The 23,422-nt window shown below is 35.7% G+C and overlaps 1 protein-coding gene across 2 annotated transcripts in view; it reads right to left on the bottom strand.

Moving 5' to 3' along the window:
• The window catches only part of Ark2n (arkadia (RNF111) N-terminal like PKA signaling regulator 2N), a 45,144-nt gene extending 23,377 nt beyond the window's left edge, over window positions 1-21,767 (bottom strand). For both annotated transcript variants that reach the window (XM_059246017.1, XM_059246016.1), the window contains exon 1: window positions 20,988-21,767. In XM_059246017.1, the coding sequence (XP_059102000.1) occupies window positions 20,988-21,702 (715 nt within the window). In that variant the 5' untranslated portion in view covers window positions 21,703-21,767. The remainder of the gene's footprint in view (window positions 1-20,987) is intronic.
• Between the last annotated feature and the right edge of the window lie 1,655 nt (window positions 21,768-23,422).

Here is a 23,422-nt window from a genome sequence, read left to right on the forward strand (position 1 = left end):
TGTATACATGCAGAGTCACATCACCTACCCATGGAAATAACTTGTCTGAAAGTCTTCATCAGTAGAAAATACAAGCATAAACTTGTTATCTGGCTTCATTCTTGTATCTTCCATATTTCCAAACCGCACACCTTATAACTTAGCTTAAATTTAGTATTTATCGTAAACAAAGACAGCAATATTTCATATTTTAATTATATTTAACAGTTAAATTATGATCACTGTCATTTTTCATTTCCAATGGATTCAAACAATGACAACTCAGAACTATACAATCTTTAATAAAGTAAAGTACTTTTCCAGCTTTGACTTTCAGTGAGAAAGCACTATTAAGGATCCTGTGTTCCAAGGTATCTTACACCTATCATTAGTAAGCCAAAACTAAGTAAATGTATGGCACTGGCAATGGAGTTTGATTTGAACTCTGAAAAAAATATGTGATATTAGCTAAATAATGGTGACAATTTGTGATAATATTTTAAAGTGTGATTCTGGCTGCATAGAATTTAATTTTTTTCAGTTGATTATTTTTACATTTACTATGGGAGTGTGTGTGTGTGTGTGTGTGTGTGTGTGTGTGTGTGTGTGCGCGTGCGCGCGCATGAGCATCCATTTGCATGTAGAGGTCAGAAGACAACTTGCAGGATTCAGTTTGCTCCTTGCACCATGTAGGTTCTGAGGATCAAACTCAGGTCAAACTTGGCAGAAAGCATCCTTCTCCACTAAGCCATTTCACAACCCTTTATCTGTTTTATTTTTTAAAATATATCTTCAAGTAAAACAATAAGACCACTGAGAAGCTATAAAAGTTCAGTGTGTTAACACAAAGATCTATGCTGTCAATTCATGGCTGCATATAATAAGCACTCTCCTGATTATTCCTATAAGTTTTTAGAACAACTGAATTCCTACTAATAAATTATCTTGACTTTCAAGAACATCAAAATAGTTGCTTTACGTAGGTCTACATGGAAACACTAACAATTTAAGATTCAATTGTTAACATAAGCATATTCCATTCTACAACAAATAAGGCTACCCAAACAGCATTCTCCATCTGCCAACTGAGAACCATCACACCCATAAAAATCGGCACACAATAATACATTCGCTAGTTTTTGTACAATCATTAAAAGCATCTCCTTATAAAGGCAAACTGAATACAGTTAGTTAATAACATCAACGTGTGGTTTATCCATGTGCTATTCCCCCTCACTAGTTGCTTTCATGGGAGGACCCAGACAGGGGATCCTTCTGAGTGCTAGGATCACAGGCATGTCCACTTAGCAGAAACATTTTGAATGTTTTATCATTTGTTGCAAATACAAAAGAAGAAAATTTAAAATCAAGAATCTACCAACTACCTTTTATATAAGGACACCAACACAAAGCTGGAGAGGTAGGTCAGTTGTCAAGTCCCTATATAGCATGCACTAGGTCCAGGGCTTAATCCCCACCAACACAAAACACTGTGTTAGGTTTGTACTAAGTTCCTATCTTATATGAATAGATTCTAATCAATCTCTCAATCTCTCAGTCTCTCAATCTCAATCTCTCTCCCCCTCCCTCCCTCCCTCCCTCCCTCCCTCCCTCCCTCCCTCCCTCCCTCCCTCCCTCCCTCCCTCCCTCTCTCTCTCTCTCTCTCTCTCTCTCTCTCTCTCTCTCTGCCAGTCTGTCTGTGCACCTGCATGCGAACGCACCAACCCTGAATATTCTTTCTAGTCTCAGGCCTCATTCACCTTTTGTTGTTTTGAAACAGGTACTCTCACTGGCCTGTACCTCTCCAAGGAGGCTGTTCTCCTTGGCTAACACACCCCAGTGCTGGGATCAGAAACCTATAGTATTACTCCTGGCTTTTTCACATAGGCTCTGGAACCAAGCTCAGGCCCTCCCTCACATGTGCTGCAAGCACTTTTCTAAGTGAGCCATCTCCTCAACCTGGTTCTAACTTTTCAAATACAAATACTGATGAATCTGTACTGCTATTCATTCCTAATAAATTGAAGTTTTATTTCAACTTTCTCCATTATTGATATTAAATGTTTAATAAAATTACTTTCTTTTTCAAATGTATTCTAATGGGAAAGAAAATCAAAATCACAGACTAAATAAATAAATAAATAAATAAGTAAGTAAATAAATATTTCTTTACTATGTTTATCCATAATGAATTTCCTTTCAAATTTGGCAATGAGAAGCTTATAATTTTATAACTATACAAGGTCATCGCACAATTTAACTGCTTTTCCATCCCCCTTTTTCCAGTATTGGAAACTCAGGATCTCATGAATGCTAGACACTACCACTGAGCTACACTCACAGCCTTTTCAAAATGTTGAGACACGGTCTAGCTAAAATGCCTAGGCATTTACCCTCTACCCTGCTTCTTTCTCTACAGATGAAAAGCCTAAGTCCTTAGTAGGTAGAACTATTTTAAAGACTCTTTAAAATAGTTGGGAGGCACACACAAACTCTGTGAGTTCGAGACACTTATCTACATACATAGCATGTCTTAGTCAGCCATGGCTACAGTGAGCCCTGTCTCAAAACAAACAAACAAAAAAAAAAAAAAAAAACACTTGCCTACTGGCCCATCTTTCTGTCAGAAGGAACTATCCTATTTCATCTGTCTGCTTCTTTTTCCATGTACACTCTGCAAAACAGTTTGCATGCAAGCAGCTTTGGGGAAATAGCAATGCCTCAGCTGGTGCCTTCTATGGTTATACACAAACCTAACTTGCTAAGTATCAGGCTAAGATTAAGTTAAATGAGGCCATCATTAATGCAGGTTTTATTCTCTAATCTCAGTACCTAGGAGACTAACACAGAAGGTTTATAAGTTCAAGGCCAGCCTAGACTACATAGCAAGTTCTAGGCTAACCCTAATTAGCTACAAAGCAAGACTCTGTTTCAAAATCACTAAAAAGAAAAACCAAGAAACAGAAATGAAATGTTAGTTTGTAAGTATTCTTATAAAAGCATCTCAAAACCAAAGATCATTTTGGATTGGTCCACACTTGGCATAATCCCTACCTACAGAGCACTTCCACTAACTTGCATTCCCAGTATCTCATTATAAAAGTTAATTAAATCTAGAATAGGATGTCTTCATGTATTCTAGATACCTAGAAATATCACTCTTCATTCACTTTCACTTAAACCATATCAGGCAACGCACCAAACATGGTTTATTCCTTTGAGTACTTCTATGACTACAGTAACACACAACAAAGTCCAGAGAAAATTCCCTTCATCTGTTAGAAAATTCATTTCATCTGTTACACCTCATCTCTCCAATCCCCAAACAAGGAGAGAGAATGTCTGTCCTGTTGCTACTAAGGAACCTCAAGTGGTCCCCTTTCCCCAACAGGCCTATGCCCAGTGCCATTACGCACAAAACATCAAGAGGAGAATGAGGGGAGAGACACCCCTCAGCCCAGTCTGCTCAGATAATGAGATATGAAAGAAGTTAGTCTCAAAGAAAGGTTCTAATGGATCACCTAGCCAAGGAACCACAGAAAATAGAATGTGTGTGCTTGTGTGCATGGTGACTTATAAGGTAATAAGGTGTAGGCTTGAGGAACTGGAGGAAAGGGACAGACTTCAACATACAGAAAGGAGAATGAATTTTAGAAGAACCTACTTTTAAAAACACTAGTTTTACTACCTTCTAGAAGACAAAAATACAAATTTGTATTTGTAAGTGGAAAAACGCTTGAGAATACTTACTTTGTTTTCTCATTACTATCAAAGAAAAAAGTATAAATTAAGCCCAGCCACCTCTGAGAAAAGACTTATGTCAACAGAAACAAAAATTTTAAAATTTTTAAAAGTGCAATCTTTAGAAAAACAACCTTAAGTATCAAAAGCTGTGTGAGTGTATTTTTCTTCAGAATAACATTATAAAGCTATTTTAATCAAAAGAAAAATGTTTAAAAAGGGGGGGGATAAACAGATGAAATTCAGCAATATGTACTACATTTTATGTTTAGGAATTATGCCACTTTTAAAATAAAAACAAGCCAGTCTGCTCTAAATTTTTTCCACTGTATTCATCTCAATTATTAAAATTGAGGAACTTCATAAAGTTCCTACCATGGAAATGGTTTTAGGAACCATTGTCTTTTCTTCATACTGATAAACAATTAAGTCATTTTGCTCAGAAACAAAGTTACCTACGATAGATACAAGCGTTTCACTTATCACTTTCAAAGGATCAAAGAGGTAAAGGGAGTGAGTGCTTCAAGATGCTCAGAATACTTGAAAAGCTGATCAAAAGAAAATGGCAGCTTAACACCGCAGCATTATCTACAGAGAAAAGTAAGCACTGAATAAAGTGAGCTAACTGAAAAGATAACCAGTACCACTCAGAGAGATCCTTAAAGGAACCGAGAAATACAGGCCTGGGGCATTTGAAGAGGCTGCCATCTGCTTTAAGGACTCAGATCTGTAGAAACTGACTAAAGCGTACACTGCAGATGCCAGAGAGCACATGCTAGTGTAACTTCTCCAAGTTTAGTTCCTTGCCAAAGATTCATTCATCCGCCACTTTAATTCCTTCTTTAAACAGACATGGTCTACATTTCCGCATTTTCCCAAATACCCTTTGATTTTTAACATGTAACCAGTAGAGCAGAGAGTTTAAAGGAAAAGATACACTTTCAGGTTTACAGTTGTGTTTTATCTCCCTTTTCAATATGCCAATTCCAAAACTGAAAATCATCCTATAAATATTGTGTAAAATCCATTATTCTAACTATAAACTAACACTGATAATTTTATTGTAGAAATATTATTTCTTGATTCAGGAATAGACAATTTGTTGGTAGGAAATGACTAACATTACAATGGAGTCCTCAATAGAGTAACAAGAAACATTTCTTTTTCAAATTTTTTATTTAATCTATTAGTTACACTCCAGATGCACAGACATATAAAGGATATAAAGAAAATGCAATAAAATAAAAACAGCAATTTAATAACATTGTTCTCAAACCTTCAAGGTTCTAATAGAAATAAGAATACATTTCATGAAGGCCATTCCGTTGTTGTTCATGACACATTCTGTATAATACTGTGGTGACCTAATACAGCAATGAGACCATCTACTCTGTACTTAGCACTCTAGTCTGCTGCTGACTAACTTCTCTAAACTTCAAAGGAAGGAAGAACAGAAATTACAACCCCCTCCAAAAGCATAGCATGAAGTACTTTTCAATGTTATTTAAGTTTGTCAATTCATGTACCTTCTAGATAAACTGACACATTTCTTGTCTATACCATAATTAAAGGCACCTATGCCATTTTTAAGAGGATCTGAGAAGAATCTAAGAATTTTACAAAACAAATCAATAAAATAAATTTAATGTATAAGTTTAATAAATTTTGTAGAACTATTTTTGATACTATACTTTGACATTTGGCATACACAAAATCTTTTCACCATCTCCATACATTATTTAAATCATTTTAAGAGAAAAAAAAAGGTTTAAACTAAATAAAATATAATACTTTCAGAAGATTGCCTTTGCTATGGTAATTTGCCCATAATTTTTTATTACATATATATGAAGACAGCAAGAAGCCTGCATACCATTTTTCCTATGACTGTAGTGTAACTATCATTAGGCAAAGTCAACTGCACACTAAAATGAAACTTAAGACCTAGTGTGAGGATACAAACTGTAATTCCAGAACTTGAGAGATAGAGCCAAGAGAATCACAAGTTCAAGATTATCCTTGGCTACACAGTAAGTTCAGGTCAACCTGCATTACAGGAGACTCTGTCTTAAAAGTAAGAAAATAAAATAAAAAATTAAGAAAGAAGAGGAAGGAAAAAAAAAGAAAATTATCAGTAAGAGTCAAGCAAGGTGACAAAGGCCTGCAATTCCAGCAAGGCTGGGGCAGGAGGATTATAAATTCAAGGACAGCTACATAGCAAGACCTTGTCACTGACAACACAAAAGTTTATCAGTAATATCAATTTAAGATGCCTTGCTGAAAAAAATGATTTACTACGTAATTTTTTCATTAATAACCACAGTGTACTTGTATGAGCCACGTAAGCTTTCATAAGTCTAGAAATACCTATACTCAGAGGCTCTAGCTTAAAACCTATATAACAGTAATGCAATAAGCAAAATAAATTTATTTGTGTATGTGTACTTTTTTGATTTGTTTTGCTTATTAAAGACAGGAACTCATTTTGTAGGCCTCGCTAGCCTGGAACTTGCTATGCACACAAACTGGCTTGAAATTTGCTATGTAAAGCATACCAGAGTGGCCTTGAATTCAGAGATCCATTTGCCTCATCTCCCTGGTGCTAGAATTACAGGCATGCACCACCATGCCAAAGCTAGATCTCTTACATTTTTTTATTCAGCTTGTTAGCAATAACTGATGTCCAAAGATATTGTTTTAAAATAAAAGCTCTTCCCCTCTCCAGTTTAATTACCACTAAGTTTATAGTGAGTAACATTTTTCCCTGCATGTTAGGAAGCAACAAATGGACAGTGTATTAATGACTGGATCCATTCCTAACACTGTAGACTATGACACAGGAATTTGCCTCTAGACACTCATCAAACTAATTTTAATGAATTCAGAATTAAGGTGATAGGTATATATGTGCATGCATACACATCCCTGAGATTAGACTCCTTTATCTGATTTGGGAAAAATAACAAACAGAAAGAAATGAGGGAGGAAAGGAAGAAAGAAGGAAGGGAAAAAAAGAAAATTAAAAAAGTTTCTTATTTTATAAAACTTCATGCAATGGGCTGGAGAGTTGGCTCTGCGGTTAAGAGCACTTAACTGCATATAGTGGCTCACAACCATCTTTAACTCCAGTTCCAGGGGATCTAATGCCCTTTTCTGACCTCAGAGGGCAACAGGCTCACATGTGGTACATATACATACATTTGAGCAGAACACTAATACATATAAAACAAAATAAAATTTTTTAAAAATTTAAAACTCATGTAAAATATTAAATCTTAAGCTTTTAATTTCTTATGTATTCTAAACTAAATTTTTACTTGAACTTTTAAAGTTACCTCAATTTTAATAATGCCTACAAAATATATATCAATATAGTTGTTAACATCTCATAAGTGGCTCTAATAACCGGACTACTTTAATCTGCTACTTAGAGTCTCTTCAAATGACTAGGTATATAATATTTCAGAATGCTACACTAGTAAATACTAGGGGAAAGCAGACTACAGAAACATTATTAGAAAATATTATTTAACTTAATGAGGGAATTATGCCCTTGAAATGCCACAAACTAAAGTGAAATACTGCTGTGAGGAAATAAAATGGTCAGTAAGAGTTATTTCTAAACATGTTCCTTAACATTTGCCAAATAATTTAACTGAAGTAACAACTTTTTGTCAAGTCTTCAACTTGACTGTCTAATTCTCTATCCCATGAAAAAAGCCACAAATGAAGACAATCTCCTGATAAAGAAACTTCCATAGGCAGATTAAGAGATGGCACAGTCCAAATAAAGGATTACACTCTTACATAGAAGCATTTCAGTAATGCCTGGACTAGTGTTATAGGTTGAAAGACGCTTCCTGCCAGAACTATCCCTTTACGGACTATAAGTAAATCCAAACAGAATACAAGGTTCTATCATTTTTTTAAATTGCTGGACAACTACAGGAATTCATGGGAAATGAAGGGTTGACCACTAGGCACTTAAATAACAGCTACATTAAACTGTTATCACTTAATCTGGAAACAATTCTCACTTGTGATTTTAAGAATACAGACATTTCCCTCACTGAAGACAAATTTAATAATCCATTTCTTTGAATGTCCATAATACAAGCTCAAATGATTTTGACTTTTGAATCTGTGCAATCTGGAAATGATGCTATTGTTAGAGTAAAATCTATTCTCAAAACAATAATCCTTAAGACAGTTATAATGCATTATCTTCAAGGCACTGTGTGAAAATGAAATCAGAATAAAATTTTTTTGTACATGCTTCTACTGAAAAATTACTAAGGCTAAACTCTGCAAACTATAAAATGCCAAGTTTTAGTCTAAGATAAATTCTTAATATTTTAGTATATATTTTTTGAATTAAACAGTGCATTATAGAGTTCCTTCTTTCTACCAAAACCCACTTTCACATCTTTATCCAAACTTTTGCAGAGAAGACCTCCCAAAATGAAAAGTATTTAACACATCTTCAAATATTCAGAACAGTATTCTATTACCTGAAAGTATCAACTATTATTGAAAAATTCCAATTAGTTGAATTTTTCCTGGTTTTATTCTTGGAAAAAATATAGAAACATTTATATATCCAGGGTGGTGGCACATGCCTTTAATCTCAGAATTTGGGAAGTAGAGGCAGGTGGATCCCTGTGATTTCAAGTCCAGCCTGATCTACAGAGTGAGCTCCAGGCCTGCCAAGGGCTACATAGTAAGACACTGTCTCAAAAACAAAACAAACAAAAACCTATAGAGCTCTTACTCAACAACAAAAAATGAGACTATATCTAGTCAATATAATCAATATCAACAATAATTTTCTTACAGGTTATTTCTAAAAGAATTGGTCTTTTTATTTTAAAAAATAAATGTAATTTTCAGTTACTTATTACTTGCTTAATATGTTAAATATTTTATCAGAAAGCAAAATAGAACTCATTAAGTTTATGCATGCATTAGAAAGTCATAGCAACATGCTGAAATGAAAGTAGTATTTTTATGTCTATAAGTCTACTTCTAGTAAAATTTGATTCCAGATTGAAAGAAAAGACAAAATAAATTTCCTCTGAAAACATCTCAATTTCAAGGAAAGATTATTGATCAAAGTTCAGTCCGTTACCCAAAGGCAGGACGCTTTCTGTTGATATAAAACTTAAGATCTATGCACGTATATACTTATAAAATCTGACATAGTCTGTAACTGTACTTTCACTTCAGAGAAAACTCCATCAGTTATAATACACTCCTATATCTTTTACAGGGAAAAATCTTGATGTTCAAACCTTATCTCAATTGATCAAATGAAGTTCATAAACTTTCAACTCATTACACAGTAATGAGGACATCAATCTTAGACAAGAACACATTAAACTTTCCACAGTTAACACAATTCCCATACACTATGTTAAATTACAAGTATTTGCTTAATTCAAACCTTCTAAGAAAAAGGAAAACCTTGGCTGAGTCTATTACTGTTAATTTAAAAGTTGCAAATATTTACATGCTCTATGATACCTGGCTGGCATGTGTGAGGCCCTGGGTTAAATCTCAAGACCACCAATAAGGGGGGGAAGGGCTTGGAATGTAGCTCAGTTGGCAGAATGTCTGCTTAGCATGCAGGAAGCCTTGGGTTGGATCCTGAGTACCTCATAAACTGGGGGTGGTCCATAGGAGGATCACAAGTTCAAGGTCATGCTCAGCTATACAAGTTCAAGAACAGTCTGTGATATATATATAAGAAACCCGTCTCAGCCGGGCAGTGATGGCACACGCCTTTAATCCTAGCACTCAGAGGCAGAGGCAGGCAGATCTCTGTGAGTTCAAGGCCAGCCTGGGCTACAGAGTGAGTTCCAGGAAAGGCGCAAAGCTACACAGAGAAACCTTGTCTCGAAAAAGAAAAGAAAAGAAAAGAAAAGAAAAGAAAAGAAAGAAAGAAAGAAAGAAAGAAAGAAAGAAAGAAAGAAAGAAAGAAAGAAAGAAAGAAAGAAAAAGAAAGAAAGAAACCCCATTTCAAAGTAAGTAGGGAAAGGGGTAACTTTTTTTCACATAAGATTACTGAGAAATATTAAGATGAATTATAGGCTTCATTTCTTAGATGCAAACTTCTAAATATACTATCTAGTCTGCAAAACATAGAATTTGGTTTTTTCCATAATAAAACTAATCTTTTTTATTAATGTGAAGGAAAAGGCCAAGTTTCTCAAAAAGAAAGTATAACTTAAAAACCAGTTAACATTACCAACATTATGTATCTGTTGAAGCCTTTCATGCCAGTTTAGCTGTCTCTCACCATACTCCTACAAATCCTCAAAAAGATTAAAAAAAAAAAAAAAAAAAAGAATCCCACATACAAACACATCTATCATACTGCAAGACTTGTGTTTTGTTTTGCTTCCGGGGCAGAGGAGATCATACAGTCAGGGATGACTTTGAACTCCTGGTCCTCCTGCTCCACCTCCCATCCTGGGATTAGAGGCATACACCACCAAGTCCAACAAGCCTGTCACTGCTGTCCTATTTAGTCCCTTTGCTACCCCAACATGGCACTTTTAACACAATCAAAGACTATTTATTTTCAGTCTAAGGAATGAAAACAATATTAAACTAGTAATTTGAAAAGCAAATTAACTAAATAAACTTTTTCACTAGCAACTTGAAAACCCATTCAATTCCCCTGACTGATACTTGCCAGGGCTAATTGAAAGTTGATCTGTGTAACAATGAAAAGTAAAGTACTGCCCACTAAGGACACTTTTATTTTCCTTGGTTTCAGTTACCCTACAGTTAGCTGAAGACCGAAATAATAAAGAGGAAAACAGAGAAATGACTAATTCACAAATTTTAATTTGCACAATATTCTGAGTAGTGTGATGAAATCTTCCACAGCCCTGAGCCCAAGCTCGGAGTCATCCCTTTGTCCAGTCTCCACAAAGAAAGCCACCATCTCAATTATGAGACTGTTTCAGTATTACAGAACTTTTGTTCAAGTAACCTTTACCTAACAGTCCAACTCTAGGCCAGTAGTATTCACCTCACCATGTAGGCATGATATCTGCCATCTTACTACATCACAATAAGGGTGAATATAGTCCAATAGGATCTTTTGAGACACTAATTCACACAGCTTTTTAGTGTACTGTTAAAATTTTTCTATTTTTGTTATTGCTATTAACCTTAATGTGCCTAACTCATAAACTAAGTTTTATAGTAGAGTACATACACAAGAAAGAAAAACAGTATATACAGGGCTTGGTACTATATGTGGCTTACAGCATCCACTGGAAATCTTAGAACATACCCTTTCCCAGTAAGGGGGAACTATTGCACTATTTTTCCTCATGCAGGAAATCAACCTGCAGTAAGCTGGCCTTTCCTATAATATTGTCCTGCTCCCCTTAAGGAAGGGCTTTGCTATAACCCTGACTGACCTAAAACTCATGATCCACCAGCATCAGCCTCTTAAATGTTGAGATTACAGGCCTGCACTATCATGCTCTGGTATTCCATACAGTATGTTGCATACCGGTACAAAAGTAAATATTTACTCAAGAAAGTAATGCATGCTTCCGATGTACAATATATTATAATTTAATGAAGACTACTGACAAATTAGTTCATTAAATAAGGAATATAAAATGCTCATGTAGTATATTCTTTCATAATCTTCATACAAAAATTACAGGATTTAAATCAGAGTAAGGTGACAAATATTTATGGAATGAATGGCAAGATACTCAAGTTATAAACTACTTATGAGTTTTTACTAATAATTTTTTCATTAAAGTTTTATTTAGATTTTTTTTGCACGAACAGGCATAAAAAAGAGACTCATTCCTTCCTATTGTTGCAAAAACATAATTTACGTTCCAACCTACAAAATAAAAACACAAGCTAAAACTTATCAAAGTGTTGCTTTCTGTTTTAAATACTTTTGCTTTTTGTTTGTTTTTGGAAAGTTTCACATAGCCCAGGCTAGCCTCAAACTTGCTAGATAGCCAAAGGTGGCTTTGACTTCCTAGTATCCCTGCCTCCCTATCTCCCAAGTTCTGGGATTATGGGTACATGCCAACAGGCTCCAGTTAGGAATACCTCATTTAAAAAGAAAAACCAAAGCAAACCTGTTTGCTATGTAGTCTTTAAATACCATCAAAAGAAACTTTTAACAGGCAAGAGTATACTTTTTCCTTAATTCATAAAATGGGCAACACACTTTAGTGACAAGTTCATAGGTGATTCAGAAATGCTTCCACTTTTAGCAATGTTAACTAGAAAACTATTATGTTTTGGGGAATTCTAAAATATGGTCAGCCTTCCAATGGGCAAGGAATGTAAGAAGTAACCAGGGATTGCTGTGGCAGGACTTGCAAGTTGGGCATCAGCATTTAAGCACCTGACTGGGTGAGGGGGAATTCTTGGAAATTTGGGTTCCCTGGGTTCCAGGGCTGCTCATTGTCTTCACCAGTGTCAAAGTGAGTTAGTTTCACACCCACATTCAGGACTTCTGCCTATCTCTGTAACTCAGGAAAAGTTACCGGCATCTTCTAGACCACTGCCTATACAGTTCCTATCACACACCACACCTCTTGTCAAGTAATCTTGACATTTCCTAATTCCTTGAACACTCATTCAAATCCTCTAGCACAACTGATGTCAGCTTTGAGACACTGCGGCCAATAATAAAACATTAATAATTTAGAAAAGTGTATTTTTATTTAAACACACTTACCTCAGGAAAGTGGCAACAGCATTGTTGTTTGGTTTTGTTTTGTTTTGTTTTAAAGCCTGGTAGATAGATATACCACTGGTAAGCAGTGTTGAAATTCACTAACCAAGCCAAAGTAACTTATTATGAGGAAATTAATAAAATTACTAATATCGTATGATGCTACCCTTTTTCATAGCTTCAACAATCTATATGGGAAAATTTGTTCTCTTACTGTACGACTGTCTTTACCTGCAATTAACTGGTTTTTAGCCTTTGATAAACATAAGAACCCGGAATGGCTTAAAACACCACAAACCACAATGGCTCTCAGATATCTAAAGTTTATTTAATTTTTTTTAAGTTTTCAAGATAAGTTTAATATACAGCTTTAGTTGAGAACCACTGTATATACTTTGTCAGGTGAACCCATAATTCTCACCTGACTGAAAGCATTTATTTATTTATTTATTTATTTATTTATTTATTTATTTATTTATGTATTTTTGATTATATGGAAAACCACATAAAGGATGTATAAGATCCATGTGTACTTCTGGGCCAGACCTTAGTGTCTGCCAGAGTGTTAAAAGGACTGTATGCCACTGGGAGCAAAGGAGTCTTGTGTTTAAGTTTGGGGTATACAGGCTAAATATGTAGGATGTACAGCTCTTGCCTAGCATGCATGAAGCCTGGGTTCAGTTCCTAACACTGCATGAAACCAGATGTGGTGAAACACTCCTATAATCCTATAATATCAGTATTTGGAAGATGAGGTGGAGTCAGAAGTTCAATGTCATCCTCAACTGGGAGCTAACCTGGGTTACAATGAGACCCTGTCTCAAAAATAAATAAATAAATAAATAAATAGAAAAATAAAGTTCAGTGAGAATTATATTTATCCCCTATATAAGATATATTAACAGTTCTAAGTTGTCCTCCAGTAAAGAAACTCGTTTTCACATAATCTAGCATATTCCAAATATGTGAACATATAAATAGGTATTGATATTCTGTAGAAGAGTAGTTTCATAGAATTCTTGTTTAAGATATGGCCTTACACAAACTGTTTATCCTTGAGCTGGATTCTTTTGGTTTAGGCCTCTAACAAAACTAACAATATTAAACTCTTCACTTTCAGGACCAATATTAAATAACCTGCCTTCTCACACTACTCTTGACTATACTATCTACAATAGTTTTTCTATCTAACTCTCATTCAGTCTTTATCTCCTATATGCTTTATTATTGTTGTTGTGGTAGTTGTCATTATAGTATCTGTAGTATATGGTATATATTAACATATATAAGTATATATTAGTAATATATTAGTATATTTTATATATTATATAGTATAGAATCACCTAGTAATAATGAATGCATTTATTATCTGGCTCCTGAGGGTAGAGTATATTTCATGAGGGAGGAGACTTCATTCACTATTATGCCCCCAACACTGTATATTAGGTACGCAAATACTTGCTGAATAAAATGACTGATGGAATCAATCAATACTGGACTTATACCATCTACCTATATCAAGAAATTGTATGAACAGTCCTGGGCTTGGGATATAGCTCAGTGAGAGAACACGTGCCTAGAATGTGCAAGGTCTTGGTTGGGTTTAATGCCCAGCACCACCCTAAAATAACACAAACAAAATTGGAGAACAATCTTATGAACTGTTCTATCATGTTTACTCCGGGTTTTTTCTAACAGTATGGCTCACTTTATCATTTAGTGGCTATTTACAAGGATGCAAAAGAATGCCTCATTATCAAGAAAAACTGTAGACACTAAGAACTTTTCAATCATGCCATCCTTTTTTCTATACCTACATACTACTGTATCAATTTTTAGCTCCATTCTACTTAGTAATAAAAAAAAAACTCTTCAAGTTTGCTACCTACACTTCCCCTAACTTCATCTTACCCCTTTTCTTCTGACTACTCTTTCTCCACTATCTCCACTTTAAAAAACAAAACAAAACAAAGCCTTTCATCTATATGCATGATTCTTTGAGAAGGATGTGCCCTCTCCTATTGTATATTTAAGCTTAGGGAAACCAGACCAAATAGAATTTATACTTTATTTTCCTTGTGGTTTTTGAGACAGTGTCTCATTATGCATTCCATGCTGGTCTAACTTGCAATCACTCTGCATCAGCCTCCTGGGGGCTGTGAGTGACTTATAGGGTATTACTATACCTGAACTTTGTACTCCTGTCTTTGTGACAGGATCTCATTAGGTAGCTTAGGCTGGCCTTGAACTCGCTATACAGCCAAGCTTTCATTAAACTCCTGCCTTTGCCTTTGGGTACCACCCTGCTTGGCTTAAGCAGAATTTAAAGAGTAACTACTTTCCTTTTAGCTCCATTGCATGTGCTGCGTAAAAATAAGTGTAGGGCAGAAAATCAGAAAGCAAAGCTGATCTGTTAAATACTGGCACTAGCTATTTCTTGATGAATATATAAATAGGTATTTAAAAATTGAATTCAGGAAATAGTGAGCGAACACTTATACTAAGGACAGTAACAGAAATTCTAGCCTCAAAAAGATGATTGTCGGCCATAAACACTAACAAATATGAATTTCAAGAACTAAAAGCAAAGGACACATTTGTCAAAATCTACAGAACTTAGAAAAATGAAGTGAACCCTAACAGTACATAAAGGACTTCAGGAATAACAGAAAGTCAATGTAGGTTTATCATTATTTTTTTAAAAATTTAATTTGGGTCATTAATAATGTGGAGGCTGGGTGTGAAGGCAGGAATTTGGAAGAACTGTTCAAATTTGCTGTGAACTGAAAACTACTAAAAAGTAGCTTGTTAAAAAAAATTTTTAAACAGGGACAATATTCTCATCTCAAGTGAACATGATCTTTTTTATTGACACTAAGGTATAGTCTGTGTTGTGCATACGAAGTTAGTGTAGACACTCATTTTAGATAAGGATGAAAATAATGTATCTTTAACATGAGAGGCTGCCAAAGGACATCTACTTCAAAGCCTATAAATGTAACATGCAGGAACTGTAACATCCAGATATACCCTTAAACAATGGATGCTTTAAAAACACTTAGGGTGGGTGTAATGGAAAACGAGGTGGAGGCAGGAGGATCACTAGTCAAGGCCAGTTACCTGATCAAACACTGTGTCAAAAATACACAAACATTTCACTTAGCTGGAGAAAGAGGTGCCCATCCAATTAATAAACAACTGTGCACAGTATACAACTCTGATTTCTAATCATCAGACCCCATTTTTTTGGAACATCACACCCACTGGCAACTCAGATGACCAGACTACCAATTTTACATTCTCATTCTCACCACCACCCACATTCATGCCACACAGCCTGGCTAACTAACTGAACATTTCACCTGGAGAGTTATAAAGGCACTGGTACCTAGGTTCAGACCCCAGAAGATTCTGATTTGATTGGGCTGAAGTGTGGCCTGGGCACCAAAAGTTTTAAGTGGCTATTAAAATGCATAGCTAGGTTAAAACCTGCATGACTCTCTTTTAGCCTAGTCTGCATTTACTGAATAGTTTTTTACCTGAATGTTCTGCCTCTGTGTTGTATTAGCAATATTATCTACCAGGTCTCCTAAACAGCTGTCAAACTAATTCCAATTACAGAAAACACAGTTACATTAAATACATGAGGCTTTAAGCCACTGAGGGTCACTTCATATTTAATCTAGGAGAAAGGTCAACAACCGGTGCTTCATGGAGATCCTTATGAGTCTAAAGGTCTTCTACTATGAGTCCCCACTGCTTGGATTAATATCAAAACTTTTCCAACAATTAAATACCCAATAGATTAAGAAACCCTACAAATTCAGAAGACAAAAAGCACATGTGCCAAGAAGAAAATGTATGAAGAACATGAAAATTGTTTACCAAAAGAAACAAGTGCTGGGCGGCAGTGGCGCACGCCTTTAATCCCAGCACTCGGGAGGCAGAGACAGGCGGATCTCTGTCAGCTTGAGCCAGCCTGGGCTAGAGTGAGATCCAGGACAGGCGCCAAAAACTACACAGAGAAACCCTGTCTCAAAAAAAAAAAAGAAAGAAAGAAAGGAAGGAAGGAAGGAAGGAAGGAAGGAAGGAAGGAAGGAAGGAAGGAAGGAAGGAAGAAAAGAAAGGGAGGGGAGAGAGGGGGAGGGAGGGGAGAGAGGGAGGGAGAGAGAGAGAGAAGTAGCAGAAGTAGTTTTTCAACTTTACTAAATAGCAAAGTAATACAAATTAACCTGAAGCTCCAATTCTTCACCAAATCAACAATAAATAATTTATCTATAGAAAGAATATAATACATAAACACTCAAACTCCAAGATAAAATAAATAATGTATTTTTAAACATAGTTTTAGACTATATGGTCAGAAACCCTAAGTATTCATACTCTTAACTTATAACAGCAAAATATAAAAATGGCTTAAATGGTAAACATTAGGTAAGTTATTTTTATAGTTAACTAAATTATTCAAAATTCAAATAATTAATGTATTAGTTAAAGGTGTAAAATGCAATGTTATAAAGAAAAGGAACACAGAAATATACCCAGCATGACAAATTTTGTATTATAGAAGACAACATACTCAAATGTTAACAAAAGTATTATTATGGCAGGCTGGAGAGATGACTAAGAGGTTAAAAGCACATGTTGCTCTTGCAGAAGACCTGAGTTCAATTCCAGGCACCCACATGGTGGCTAATAGCCATCCATAACTCTAGGTCCAGGGAATCAAAAGCCTTCTGACTTCTATGGGCAACGAGCACACACATGATCCACATACATGCATTCAGGCAAAACATCTGTACACATAAAAAAATAAAAATAAGAAAACTTAAAAGTCATTTTTAAAAAGTGAAATTATGGGTCACTTAAAAATTTACTACTATTTTTAAAAAAGATTTATCTTTATTTTTAAGTGTGTGTGTGTGTGTGTGTGTGTGTGTGTGTATCTGTGAGTAGGTGTGTGCACATGTGTGCATGAAGGCCAGAGGCATATTAGATCCCCTGGAGCTAGCATTAAGGGCTTTGTGAGTCATACAATGTGGGTGACAGGAATTGAATCTCTGAAAGAGCAGTACTTGCTCTTAATCACTGAGCCTTCTCTCAACCCCAAATTTGTTACTTTTTAAGAATGTTTAATTCTAGACAAGAATTATGTGATTGAGTATAATAATCATAGAAAATTAACTAGACAAGTTTGTCATGATACATCTGAGCATACCAATATCTGTGGTGGATATTAGGTATGGAGATGCTGGCTTCAGTAGGGATGAGCTGGTCTGATGGCCTCACATGAATTAAGAATTCAGGTTATTGTAGACAGCTGTCCTCAATAACCATCCTCACCTACTCCAAAAAAGGTAAACCAGCTGAGACAACTGACTCTTATCTGCCACAATGGGTACCCTTTTGGAACCTCATTCTGAAAAAGCATGTATAAGACTATTAGACCACACAGAAGTAGTCATAATACCAAGATGAGACAAAGTTACCCCAAGGCTCACTCTAGGCTAACTATTAATGAAAAGGAAGGGTTACAGGAGAAAAAAAAAATGTTTTCTGGATGCCCATATATACAATGATGCAGATGTTTACTCAGGAAATTAATTCCCTGAACTGAAGTCTAATGCCCATTATTCCTAACTAAAATCAAAACACTTCCAACAAACTTTACAGAACTAGAGTGGTTTTTACAGAGAAATTGCCCCCCCTATGAAAAAATAATGTTCCATTCATAAACTGTAAAGAAAACAAAAAACATAAATGTTCCAATCATAAAACTGCAAAGATAATATATAAAGCACATCAAAAACTCTAGAGATAAGCCAGGCATTTGATAAAAGGCCTTAAGTATTCAAGGTAACTATCACATAGCATTTTTACATTGGTTTACTATAAAATACTATAAATTTATCATAAAATCTCTAAGTCCTCCAAATGAAGCACTGCCAGATTATCTTCATCATGTTCTTCCAAATAGATATTTAAAGCATCCATATTTCTAAAAACTTCAAGAAAATGGTACAATGCAATACTAAGCAGCCTATCAGTTAACTAATTTTTTAAAAACCATAAACATCTCTTCCCAAGATATCAAACTAAATCAGTAAGCCTGTACTAGTGTGTACCATTATCTAAATTCTTTAAAAGAAAATATACTGTTAAATTACTTGGCATATAGTACAATCAGGATACTTCCTTCAATTTTTAAGATGTGACTAAACAAAAGCTTGTAATAAAGCATTTTCTGAATTACTAAATTGGTTGTATCTTGACAAAAAAATCACATAGTAGGAAACTTTTTACTGTTCCAATTGCTTTCCATTCTGTGTAAACAGCTGGACTCAAATTTCAGCATCCAAAGATTCTCTTAGACACATCCAGTGAAGGTTCACCCGAATGTCCATGTCGTTGCACTCAAGTTGGTTCACAGCACTTTTCAACAACTACTCTTGCTATAAGGTTGAGTGTACCTCCCTTCTTGCCCAGAGTTATAATGTGACACAGGAAATTAAAAAAATATGTGTCTGTCACAGTAGAAATGTACAAGGAAACAGTTTTTCAAAGATAACAATACAGTTGACCTGGAGTTCCTTATATTTAAACACTAGTTCAATGTTTTCTGCTTTGCATAATTACCAAAAAAGACCATTTATACCTGTTCTATGTGTGAATAGGGCCACCTTCCCCTCCAAAAATATAAACAGTGCACATCACAGTCATACAGTGGCCTCCATCTTCAACTACCATTTGATTTTCCACAATTACCTTAGAAACTGTTACCTCTTCTCAAAGGCCAAAAACTTACTAAGTAATATAAAAAAAAAAAATAGAAACTATAGTAAATATTAATTTACTTCAATGTTTGATTGGCATACAATTCAGAAGAGATGGCAAAAACAGAAAGAATACCAATGTTTCAGAGATCTTAAAAAAGGTCTAACAGTCAGAAATGAAAAAACAGCACCTAGCCTGTATATTAAGGAAAGAAGGAGAGTATTCATTAGACATTACTCATTTCACCTCTACAATGGGATTCTAGCTTTAAAAAAGACTTATTCGCCCGCCTTCTCCTTTTCCATAAAAAAAGGCAAAGTGTTGAGGTTATATGAAAATCTGTTTATAACTGGAATTAAGTACTGTATCAGGAGATCCATTATAATTTGATTAATAGATTAGAACAGAATATAAGAATACACAAACAATTTTACAGGTATTTAAAGGCTTCCTTAAAAAATTATTAAATGGAAAACTGAAATATACCTAGAACATGCTTTAGAACAATCTAAAAGTCTGCTTCTTTCATGAACTTCATTTAAATCTTTTCCCATTTGTTTTAATATAAGGAACTACTAAAGGAATTCAATCAAGATATTATCACAGTAAAAAGCATTTCTCAAGACTGTTTAAACTCATATTTAATATGCTATATGAAAGAGACTTATTGTTAGAAGTTCACACCTATAAAGTGTTTTTTAAATCATTCTTGCTATTGAGTTTACATGGTTAGGTATAAATTCAAATAACCAATATGATTTTTCTTGAAATATCTTTTGTACACCAGCAATATGTTGCCTTATGCATAAAACAGAAAACTAAAAAAAGTCACCTATAAAACTTCAGAAAACCAAAACTTTCCCCTCTTCAATGCAGCAATAAACAATGCTGCCATGACCTCTTAAGCATGTTACTTTACAAAATAGTCCTAGTCATATGATTCTCTTCAATAATGAGAACTCTTCACTTAAGAACCATCCAGATATCATCTTTCTTCCTCTATGAAATCTCAAGACTGCCTCTGTAGCACACAGTATCAGATGTGACAATTCAGGGAAAGCAGACATGTTAAAAATGTAATAAACTACAGACCCTTTTCTCTATGAGAGCTGAAACAAGCCAATTTCCAAGTAACTTTTTAAAGCTTGGGAGATTAAGGGGAAAGTTTTTTTTAAAACATTCTTTACAATTTGAGTGACAAGGTAGGATAAAAAATGTGCAATATGGGTAACTAGTTTATCATCCACTAAACCTGAGGGAAAACACACAAAACTATTGTTTTAGGAGGAATAGTAATTAGAAAGCTTTCATGAAAAAAAGTGTATTATTCCAGACACCATAAGCTCAAGTGCAGAGACTAGATAATAAAGCAAGGTGCCTATTCCTGAGGAAAACGTACTTGTACTTAGTAATAATGCTGAACAGTGAGTATTAAACCTATGCAGTGCTAAAAAGGCAATGATGGAAGTTCAGATAGTATATTACAGAGAAAGGCCTGTAAGAATTCCATTGCTTAAAAAATAATCTTGTCCCTGTCATTAACCACTTAATGTTTTTGCTGATGTGCTAAAGTGCACTGGCAACTCAGAGCAGGTCTGCTTGTTTTTTAAGTTGGCCATGTCTTGTTAATAGACTGCAGTCTTCAAATTTATATAGAGCTGCAGGTCTCCTGGATTTTTTCAAGTGTCACTCATCTAACTGAGTCTGACAGCTGAGAAAAGCCATCAAGTGCTTTACAGTCAGTTTAAAAAACATCCTCTACCTGGTATCTCTGCAGTGATTGTCTTGCTGCTCCCTGAAACCTCTTCATCATCATCTGATGAGCTCGTGCTTGAGTCACAAGTCAGGTCACTATCACTGGTACTACTGTCCTGCAGCAAGTTGTACTTCTTTCTTGCAGCAGCCTCCCTTTTCTGCCTCAGTAGTCTGATCCTTTCCTTGTGCTTTTGGCTCCGATGACCTTTAACCTTGGTGACTCGGCCATTCTGCTTATCACTGGATTGCCGGTTTTTCTTGGCAGCCATAGTAGATGTTTCACTTTCAGAACGGGACCTCCTGGACTTGCGCCCAACAGTGGCACCAGGCACTCCTGAAGTATCTCCTTCTACTGTTGTTTCTGCTTGAGAGGGCTCATTCTCCTCTACAGAAGACAACGTATCTGAATCAGCCAAGTGACCACTAGAGGAAGGGGAAAGCATGCAATGATTAGAGGAGTCACTCTCATAGACTCGGCCAGCTGTGGGCTTGTCACTCTCTGTGGATGCTAACTGAGACTCCGAAGAGTCCCTTCTCAGTTCCATCAACAAACAGGGCATTGAAGAAAGAACTGCAGAGTCAGCTACACCATCCTTCGGAACTTGAGATTCCAGTTCTACAGAACCATCTTCCTCTTTGACCGTCTCTTGTTCAGAGGTTTTTGGTGGGGCTGCAGACTCAATGAGTTCTTCTACTTTTCCCACTGTCTCCTCCATCTTCATTTCAGAATTCCAAATTAAATCATGGAGCAGAGTCTAGGAAACGATATCAAAGATGCAACAGGAAAGCAGCCTGTATGAAAACACATAAAGTCAATGACTAGAAATGGAAGATTATTTAACCTATACAGTATGCGATTTTTCTAAGTGGCAAAAGCTACTACCTAGGCAGACCTTTAAGATATTATGTACCCATACTCTGCTTGACTGGCAGTCAGAATCACAAGATTTTATAGCATCACAATCCTAGCAGTCTTATCTACTAAAAATAGAACATTAATCCCCTATTGCTGTAATTACAGTAAGTAACCAAAGAGTTAAGTTTAGAACTTTAGATAGAGTTGGGAAAGTAGTGTAGCACACAGTGCTTGTTTAGGGTACCTAAAGCCCTGCACCAAAATAAGAAAGACTTAAAAGACTCAAGAAAGAAATCTTTGAAAACTTTTAATATAATTAATGTGTACTTGGCTTTAGTATAAATGAAAAGAATGATTTAAAATACGACTACTCTGGGGCTGGAAGTGTAGTTCAGTTGATAGAGTGTTTGCCTCGCATATATGAAGCTGGGTTTCAATCTTCACCACTACCTAGAATTAGACATGATGGTACATGCCTGTGATTTCAGTACTATAGAGGCAGAGGCAGAAAAATTAGGAGTTCAAGGTCATCCACAGTGAATTTCAGGCCACTCTGGGATACATGAGACCCTATATCAAAAAAGAAAAAACAAAAACCAAAAAACAAGGAGGAGTAATCTGACCTAGACATGGTAGCACAGGCCTATAATTCCAGCTACTTGAGAGGCTGAAGTATGAAGATCTCCAAGTTAAGACCTACTTGGACAACTTTCAGGACCCTGTCTCAAAATGAAAGCGAAGGGGCCAGAAAGATGGCTCAGTGGTTAAGAATACTTGCTGCTCTCGCAGCATATCTTGGTTTGGCTCCCAGAACCTACACAGCTGCTCCTTTCTGTAACTCCAGTTCCAGGGCATCTGGTGTGTGTGTGTGTGTATGTATGCATGCATGTATGTATGTATGTATGTATGTATATATTATATATATTCAGGCAAATACTTCTACACATACAAAACAAATCTTTCAAAAATATATACATATAAAGGGGGAAAGGGTTGGTATGTAGCTTAGTAGTAGAGTGTTTGTCTAACATGTTTAATGCCCTAGTACCATCAAACAGCAGGAGCCTGGGAATCACTGTAACTGAAATGATGGTTTTATACTCAATTCCCTAAAGAAAGAGGAGATGTAAAAGGGAGAACTATCTAATGTACTCTCATGGATTATTAGGGGATTGGTGGTGTGTTTTTTATACACGTGTGTGTGTGTGTGTGTGTGTGTGTGTGTGTGTGTGTGTGTAGGTGCATGTGGGGGCAGATGAAAATCTCCTGTGTCATTCCTCAAAAGCCATCCGCCTGTTTTGTGAAACAGGATCCCTTACTGGCCTGGAGATGGACAATTCCACTACACTGGCTGGCCAGTGAGTTGTAGGGAAGCCTATCTTTGCCACCCCAGCACCTGACTTTTTAACACAGGTCCTGGGTATCAAAGTCAGGTCTTCTGAATGAACTATCTATCTCCTCACTGCTTCCTTTAAAAAAAAAAAAATCAAACTACATGCTTTTGGTAAATGAGGAACCAAAGTAATTATATGCATCAAACCTGTTTGCATTCCCCTCAACAGAAGCTATCCCAAAGGAGGATTAAG

The sequence above is a fragment of the Peromyscus eremicus genome, chromosome 19 (genome assembly GCF_949786415.1).
Source record: "Peromyscus eremicus chromosome 19, PerEre_H2_v1, whole genome shotgun sequence".
NCBI classification, from domain to species: domain Eukaryota; kingdom Metazoa; phylum Chordata; class Mammalia; order Rodentia; family Cricetidae; genus Peromyscus; species Peromyscus eremicus.